At 36.4% G+C, this 9298-nt stretch overlaps 1 protein-coding gene across 1 annotated transcript; it reads right to left on the reverse strand.

The window, feature by feature from the left end:
• Positions 1–353: 353 nt before the first annotated feature.
• On the reverse strand, positions 354–8739 carry csad (cysteine sulfinic acid decarboxylase). Its single transcript, XM_079239770.1, has 14 exons — positions 8541–8739; positions 5644–5786; positions 5431–5557; positions 5265–5355; positions 3091–3313; positions 2879–2958; positions 2567–2621; positions 2347–2463; positions 2171–2235; positions 1960–2041; positions 1666–1865; positions 940–991; positions 760–849; positions 354–609 (listed from the first exon to the last, which is right to left on the reverse strand). Exons 2-14 carry the CDS (start codon positions 5770–5772, stop codon positions 436–438), a joined length of 1485 nt encoding a protein of 494 aa, XP_079095896.1. The 5' UTR covers positions 5773–5786; positions 8541–8739; the 3' UTR covers positions 354–435.
• Between the last annotated feature and the right edge of the window lie 559 nt (positions 8740–9298).

Raw genomic sequence — 9298 nt, forward strand, 5'->3', positions numbered from 1 at the left:
AGAGGTCAAAATGTATCTGACAGATGGATTTACTGGTTAAAAAAAAGGATGCCAAATGAAATGGGCAATAATTTTGTCATTATAATACATTACTCTAAGATATAAACATCTATGAGAAAAAATATTTTAAAGCAGCTTTTAAGTAAGAGGAACCCCCCTCCACCCCCTCCCCCCCCCCACACACAAACACACACACACATACATACATACAGCACACATACCTTTTATTAATAAAAAAAAACACAACTTTTTAAAAATCAAGTAATAGGACTTTTTGTTTATTCATTCAACAACATCTAGAAGTTAAATTTAAGATCTAGTGGAACAACAAGTTTCACTTGCTTGCAGCATTTACTGACAAAAAATGGTGGAGTCTGTGCACAACTTTAGACAAAAGGAGTACTGTGTCTTTACTTTTAAAAGTTGTGATATTGATTACAGATCATTTCCCAGCCTTTCCATTTCATCAAGGAAGAAATCCATGTCTTTCTGGGAGACAAGTGGAGAAAACACAGTCACACGAAAGAAATTAGCCTTGTTTCCAAGAGGCTGGTAGCCCACCATCATAGTGCCTTGTTTCATCATGCGTTCTTTGATGATTGGAGCTACCTTTAAACAAAAGGGAAAATATAAACAGATAGATTCTGAAATTACATGTTAAGTCCAATTATGAGAATGTTCAGCATCAAGAAAGAAAACAAAATCTCAAATTATAGGATTTCAGTCTTACATCTTTACTGATGTAAAATACAAACTTACTTTTGCCAGTCTATTCTGGTAATCTGCATCTCCTTCTTTCTCTCTTAGACTCGGTGGTATGAACCAAAAGCATACATTCACAAACTCAGGCTGCACGTGAAGATAAAATCCAAAGATGTAGTAAAAATGCTGTTTTCTGAGAGAAAACTTCTTTCATGACTTTGCTTTGTATGAACTTACCATGTTCAGAAGATGGAATCCAGGTCTTTTCTTCATCTGCTCCACCAAATATCTGCAAGAGAAAGCTTTCAGCATTTTCTGTCCTTTTAAGGTATTGGGAGGATTCTTTATCAGTTAATAAAAAATTTAGATTTATGCCAACCCACATGACATGTCAGAATTAACATAGTCAAAGATCAAGTAAGAAAGGCAGAGAAATGGATTGTTTGCAATGCAAAACAAATAAAAATGATTCTGTTTACTGACAAGGATGAAAAGAGTTTAAAAATGAACAGCATAAAATGAAATAGTCGCACTTTAAAATGCTAAACTTTGAAGAAAAATTATTTTTAATATTCAACTTATGCTACAACATCAAGGTAACATAAAGAAGGCACCAACACATAACCCTTAATCTAAGCAGATGATACCTCAACACAAGCCCTCATGTTACATCAACAAGGATCCAGGAAATTTAGTTAAAAAAAAAAAAAAAGTTGGTCCACATCAAGTCTGTTATCCATGAAAAGTTGTTTAGGGTATAAATAAATTAGGATGTCAAAGGGTTAACACAATGTTTCTTTTATGGTTTTTTACTTGAGGCTGTACTGATGTGTTGAATTAATGTGCAACAGCTTTATCATAAAAAGAAAAGTTAAGACGGTGAAGCCCATGGACTATACAAAGACTTCAATGCTGTTGGGCCACTGGGAAAGCAGAGGGACTTTACAATGCTTTTTTCTTTACCTCACATGGAGAAAAGCCTTGTCAACACGCTGTTCCAAGCCAGTGGAGCCAACAGCTTTCCACATCAACCACAACTTCAAACAATCCACCTTGCGACTACACTGGACAGACTTATCGCCAATGTCAAGGTTCACGTCATAGAATTTGTCTTGCTGGAAAAGGTATGAGGCATTGGCACTGTGGCACTGCTTTAGCAAGTCCTGAGGAACACAAAAGTATTGCCAGGAAAAAGTCAGAATAAAGCAAAATGTGTAAATCTATTATATAAAAGCCACCATAATTTTGAAAGCAAACCGTGGTATCTTTTAGCAGCAAGACAGAGCACTGCAGGCCAGCCACCAGCATCTTGTGTGGATTCCAAGCTACTGAATTTGCCCTTATAATACACAGATAAGCACACACAGTACAGTTTATGACCAAAAATGCCAAACTTTATAAGTCATTAAAGGTAAATATTGTCTTCAGTGCAATGCAAAATGAGCTTTTCTAGTATGGACAGTCATACCTCTCAACTCCTTTCATTAGATGTTTGTGTTTCCTGGAAAAGAGTACACTTCCTCCCCAGGCAGCCTGAAAAGAAGGACAGCATAGACCAAACTCAGCATACTGTTTTACAAAATAAAGTAAAAGCTTCCTCAAATCACCAGTTGTCAAATAAGATTTGTCTCCCAGAGGACTCACATCAACGTGCATCCAGAGTTTGTGTTTGTCACAAACATCAGCGATGCGATCAAGTGGGTCAAAGGCACCCTGGACGGTGGTGCCTGATGTGAGGCTTACAAGGAAGGGTACTGCACCCTGACAGAAATAAACAGAAAGAGAGAACAGCTTCCTCCCACTTGAACTTTCAAGAGTATGGCTTGTTGGAGCCAGGAAAGTGAAATCTGAAACGTTGTTCTACCTGAGATTTGGACAACTCTATCTTTTCATCCAGGTCCTCTGGAATCATCCGGCCTCTTGTTTTGGAAGAATGAGTATACATAAAGTAAAGGGAAGAAAACAAGTTATCAGTTTGGGGATCACTGAAAGCTGTTAGTATATTGTCTCTGTTACATAGTTTTAACATATTAACAATGTCAGAAAGAAGATAAGGAATTTCCTCCAAGTGTCATTTTCAAAATATTTATGACATTTTTAGCCTGATAAATATTTCAGTGGTCAACAAGTAAGTTACTACAAAATATCTAAGCTTTTAAAATAAGTAATTAATTACCCATTATCTACTTGAACCAATATGACATTGTCCGTACCGATACCCAGAAATGCAGCTCCTTTCTTTACAGAGTAATGGCTCTGGAAAACATAATTATACATATTTAAGTCATGTGACCCACAAAAACCCAATTAAAAACATAAAACATGACAACATAAAACATCTCTAAACTCAGATAAAGTTTCAGTCTACTCAACGAGACATGTCCTGACCTCTGGAGATGTAAAGATGGCCAGACGTGGGAGACCCCACAGCCCCTGGCTTTTGACCTGTGGGAAGAGTCTGTAGCGTGCAAGGTTCATGGCATACATGTTTGATGTGGAACCCCCAGGGCAGAAAATACCGTCACCTTCAGTCCAACCCACTAGCTGACGTAACCCCCTTAGAACTTCTCTCTCCATCAGCACAAAGACAGGTGCTACTTCATAGGTGAAGCTGCAAATGAAAATAATGTCCGGTTAGCTTTAGGTTTTGAGTCATTCTCTCTTTGCATTTCTTTAATTTTGTGAAACACTTTGTTGCATTTGATCAAAAAGGATACCACACAAATGAATTAAGTTTAATTTCTTATTTACATTATATATTTTGTATTCTAAAAAATGGCAATGAATAGACAATGCAATGACTAGACTTACTTAAAGATGCACTCGTCCATTTACTGAAATACAATTTTGATATAGTTTTGCTTTAAATTCTCTTCTACAGTCATTTGGCAGACGTACATTACATAGTATAAGTGATCCATTAAAAATAGAAATTAACCCTAACATGCATGTCTTGTGGATGGGTTGGAGCCAGAGTACTCTAAGAGAACTCACACATAAATATGGAGAACATGCAAACTCCACACAGAAACACCCTAGTTAAACCTTTCCTCAGCCGAGGCTTGAATCAGCGATATTCTTGCTGTGAGCTTGCAGTACCACCATGCCACTACAATGCCATCATGCTGCCCTGTACTGTTTATTTTATACAACTTTATAATATATCATAACAATTTACTTGGATACAGAATAAATTGTCTCAAATTCTAGAGAATGTAAAAAAAAAAAAAATCACAGAAATAACTTTGACCAACAATGTTAACTCCATACATTTACAGCATCTATCACTTCTATTACAAACTATGCAATATTTAAATACTTTAATATAGCTTGTTTCCAGAATGTTAGGGACTATATGTAAAACCTAAATACAAACATCAGCAATGCTTTGCTCTTAAATTCCTCAGAGCTTTAGTTACGACCCAACTCTGCACGGGGATGTGAGGCATAACAAATGAGAACTGCGGACAGGTCACAGCCTTACTGTAAAAAAATATTAATTTTATCACTGACAAGTAATTAACTAAGTAAATAAATGCATAAATACATGTGACCACTGAAGCAAAACTAAGAACAGCGGTGGTTTCCAATTAGAGCCATTACATAAATGGTTAAATGTGACTTGAAAAAAAAAAATGTTTACATATCTGAGCAACAAATATCATTAAAAATTAGATGGCAGCAGTATTGTGGAGTTATTTTGATAAAAAAAAAGGGGTTATAAACTTTAAAGTTTCTGGTACAGTTCAGACAATGCAGCACAGAGGGCTTTTTGACCGAGCCGGTTCCAGTGCCGAATGCCAGCATGTACAGTTTGTTATTCAGAACTATTTGGGAAACAAAAGCATTGAAAAAATCACAAAACAAACACGATAGAAAAAAACAAATACAAACAAACAAAAGACTCCACAAACTGCAGGAAGAAGCATATATCACAAACACAGTTTTCTTATAATAACAGGATAATTTATCGTGCTATCTCAGAGGAAGGGTATGGTGCGATGGGGATGGGGACTATCATTCAACATGGGTAGGAGCTTAGCCATTATCTTCTTCTCTCCCAACACCTCAACTGGTGGGTCCATGGGGCTTTCCACTACAGAGTTGTTCTGTAATGGGATGCCTCAGTACAGTCAAACTGACAAAGGACACAAGCTGACACCATCCATCACTGATCAATTAATCCAATTTTACTTCTATCAAGTCTGCCAAATACTAAAGGTGCAACGTGTCTAAGTATTAACTTTTGCCAATCACTCATTCACAGAATTACACATATACATCATGACTGTAGCCCCTCTCCAGCTGTCACAGGGTCTGTTTTGATCAATGAAATCATGTGTAACATAGTAATCAAGTTTAGAATATATCTTAGTCCTGTAATCTAAGACAAATTGTCCCATTATCAGGTGAAAACAGTCAACTTTTTTTTCCTCAACACCACAAAAAAGAATAGTAGTTGAGCATAGCAGCTTCCATAGAATAGTTCTCCCTTCACATAACCATTTTTATCAATGATTCCCCATATTATCTGATTTACTATTTCATTTTATATTTCTTACAGGTTGGTGTTGAGAGCCTCAGTGAGGAAACGTCCAGCTAATGAATGGTAGTCCACGCCTCCAAACTGCTGATTAAAGAAACGGGGGTGACCTGAAATTAACAAAGAAAGTGTTAGCAAAACTGACAATATTTTTTTTAACAGTTTACCTATCCTCTCTGTCTTACTTGTCTTTATGCTGTACTTGGCAACATCCCTTACTCTCTGCAGAAGCCGGTCCTGAGGCTCCCCCTCCTCTCTCAACTCCAGATCCAGAAGTTGAGCGAGCTCATCAGGCTCTTTCCATTCACACACCTGATTGAAGAATCGGTAAATTATGGGTTTGTTCACCATTTCAACTGTAATCTGATAGGCGAGATGTTTCATGGTTTATTACAGACCTTATGTTTGACATCGGTACCCTTGCAGAGCACCTCCTCTACAATAATGTTGAAGGCTTCATTCAAGAAGAGCTGGCCCTCTGCATGGTCAACAAGTGGCTCACTCAGGTCTCGGAGTGTTGCTTCCATTACCTCTCCATCTGCTGTTTATAACAGGTTAAACAGAAACATAATGAGCGAGGTGATACAATAAAAATTAAAGTTTTATTTCACAATGTACTTACTTGACAATGAGGACATATGCGCCATATTTAGTTTGAAACATTAACAAATCTTAGCTGCTTTAGTACACTCGCTCCTAGACTGCAGAAAATGGCTACACGGCAAAAATAAGTTAAGACAGCAATGGGAGGGACTCAACCTTTGTCCCTGACCAAAAGTTAATTTATGCTGTCTGAGATTACAAGACAGTGGGAGAAATGTTGAGAATACTGGTACTCCTGATTTATGAGATTCTGACATAAAATTTAAGTTGATTTGGCTTGATCAAGTCATGTTCATTCTAAGCTGATAAACGTCAGATGCTGTACAACTTTGTTTTATTCCACCTGATACTGTTATTTTTACAATCAGATTCTTTGCTGTTGTCTCCAGTGAAAATACTTAGAATTTATATGCTTATGATAAAGTAAAGGATTAATTATTCACTTATGTCTTAACAAAGCAGCTTCTCTTATGTCCTTTAGCTATAAGAAAGTCGTAAAGGTGAGCTCAGAAAGATGTATGGCTCTGGAAGCCCTACAAACGCGCAAGCACATAATGTTCTTTTAGGCATATGATGTAATGCTGAATCAGGAAAGTCCACCCATTCACAAAGCAACTACATCAGTTCAAGATGCGACATTTACAGCAGTAAAGCACACAAATGAGGGAGTCACTTTAATCTATAGACACCAAATGTGGCAATATGTTGTAATACAACTGTAGCCTGGCAAGCCAGACTCTCTCGCCGTATCAGAGTCGCTCTGTATTGAATCTGTAGAAAACTCCAGCCTGGTGTGCCAGGCTAATACAACTGTAAAATTTGTATTAAAATAAATATATATATATATATATATATATATATATATATATATATATATATATATATATATATATATATATATATATATATATATATATATATATATATATATATATGTACATACACATTACATTGCTATTCAAGGATAAGACATGTGTTGAACCAAGTTATCTAAAAGACCAATATGTGTAAATCAAAAAAGAACAATTCATTGCAAAAATACAGTTTATTAAATGTTGAAACAGTAAAGCAAATGAATTAATCTACTCTAAAATCAAATGTATGTTTATATTTAAATCAAATTGTTTCCATAATTTCTCAGAAAGGAGAATACATATTATCAGACAGACATTATTACGGTAACATCGTAAATCTTTTTAAAAAGGCATTTCTTCCAGTAAACAACTGTTACTTATCTATGACAGCAACAACATTACATTAACATAAAAGTTAACCAATGGACATTTTGGGGTATGTCAATGGAGGTCAGATTTAATTGTCATTTCTCCCCTGACAGTTTCTGTGATAAGACTCTCAATGATGAGTAGATATAACATGTCGGAGGTTTCAATCAGTCTCCAACAAAGAGTTAATGCTTTCAGGGGGTAAGGCCCAATCTCCTTGACTAAGAAGGAAGTGCAGGTGAGCACCAGTGGCTTTTTCTCTCTGGCAGGTACGCCAGTAACGGAGCATGGCAAAGACTCGTTCCACATGGAGTGAATGGTCATCTTCGATCTGCTCCAGCTTCACAGATGGGATGCCCAGTGCCAGTCTGCCAATCTCCCTCCACGATCTGCCGATGTTACGAGCCACAGACATCAGCTGCCGCTCCTTCACTAAGTCACGGCCTGTGCAATGAAAGCAATGGATATTGTTGGGATGATCTAACAGTGAGGAGGAATACATTTATTTGTTGTACTACTCACTGATGTTGCAAATCTTTTTGGATGGGATGAGAAGATCGTGTGATTCAGGAACAGCCTTTCTTATTCTTGATATTTCTTTTTCATCTTTTCATAAAAAAGAAAAAAGATATTTGGCATTGAAACAAACTATTTTTTATTTACAAACTTGTTTACAATACTGAACATACCTGAAGACAATGTCCCAATTTGCAGATCCTTAACAAAATAAAGTTTTGGAAATGTCTCCTGCATGTCCTGTTCCTTCAAAAGGTCTAACATTCCTTGCGCTGCTTTGGAACCTCTTTGGATGATATGATCCAAAAGCTCTGTCACCTTTTCACTGGGGACACGGCAAGATTTCACCTGCTGGTAGCCGTGAAGAGACAGCAGACAGCGGGCATCTGCATGCTGCAGAACAAAATCTGCATCGGCACTGAGAATCTCAATTAGTTTTGCCTTTTGACGTCTAAGTAATTGGACTTCTGCTGCAGGTTCCTCATCCATGACAGAACATTCCAGTGAGTAAAAACGGCAAGACTGAAGAAGTATTTGAACAAGAAGGGAGATAAAAATAAAAATGATCTATCAGAAGCTATTCTGCTAAGATGTTTACAATTAGTTGTGCATATCCATGCATAGTTTGCTCAGAGTATGACTCATTTTCACTGAATATGAGGAAAATAAAGAGACTATAACAACAACAACAAAAAGCATATGGTACTGTTTAGCAGACATATACAGAATTGGTTTGCGACACCAATATACAGTTAGTCAATTATACCGGATTATAATTGTACTCAATATAAGTGCAGAGTATAATCTTTTCTTTTCTTTTTTTTTAAAATGCAGTTTGAGACGAATTTTCTCATTCAAGAGTTTCACAGTATAATTAGAGGTAAATGCAGTTTATCTATTTGTTTTCATAGCCAACATAAATTCAACTGCTCCATGCAACAGGAATGCTTTACCTCATGCAGACCTCCTTGTGTAAGGGCAGCGCTTGTCTTCTACAAACAAACTTACTCTCCTACAGGAAGAACGGCATTATGCATATGTATCTGCAAATTATCTTACAACTAGTCCTGCAACTTATAAAAACTGTAAGAGCACCAGCCTTAAACAGGAGCAACAAATATCCGGTGCTGCTGATAAAGGTCCTTGGGCTTTTCCGCTTGGTTTTTTTTTTTTTTTTTTTTTTTTTTTTTTTTTACCACTGTTGTTGTTTTTTCTTCTTCTACAGTATCTTCTCGAAAATGTCTATTTTCATTGTCAATTTCTGTCTATTTGCTGCCACTTAGTGGACGGGAGGAGTTTAGGTTCAGTAAAATGTGACGATCTGGCGACACCTGGTGGTAGTTTAAACACCAACGCAGGGATTTTTCCAAACGCCTGATAAAATCTCCAGATTTCTAGTAACTTTATCTTTTTCTTTCTTTGCATAAAAAGCTTAAAAAAACAAACAAACAAAAAAAACAAAACAAAAAAAAAACAAAAAAAAAAAAAACAACAAAAAACAGAAGACGAGAAAACAAGTAGATCTGGAGTCCTGTTTATCTGAAATGAGTGTGAGACTGCAAACTAAACAACCTCTGTGATTTCTTAACATAATGACCCCAAGCCTCCATGTCCACACAAAGAAGTGCTTTGGTTTATATGTAAATGAACTGTTGTAAAGGTTTGGGGTAAATACTTTATTGGTTTTAAATGAGAAAAAAGAAACTTATTA

The sequence above is a fragment of the Telmatherina bonti genome, assembly GCF_933228915.1.
Source record: "Telmatherina bonti genome assembly, chromosome: 4".
In the NCBI taxonomy this organism is placed as follows: domain Eukaryota; kingdom Metazoa; phylum Chordata; class Actinopteri; order Atheriniformes; family Telmatherinidae; genus Telmatherina; species Telmatherina bonti.

Bases quoted from the DNA above. Each gene is read 5' to 3' on its own strand.
- csad (XM_079239770.1), bottom strand. From the start codon at position 5,772: ATGGAAGCAACACTCCGAGACCTGAGTGAGCCACTTGTTGACCATGCA. The intron at 2,236-2,346 runs GTGAGTCCTCTG...CCTTCTTTTCAG, and splicing joins AACTCTGGATGCACGTTGAT to GCTGCCTGGGGAGGAAGTGT. The intron at 850-939 runs GTAAGTTCATAC...CTTCACGTGCAG, and splicing joins GATTCCATCTTCTGAACATG to CCTGAGTTTGTGAATGTATG.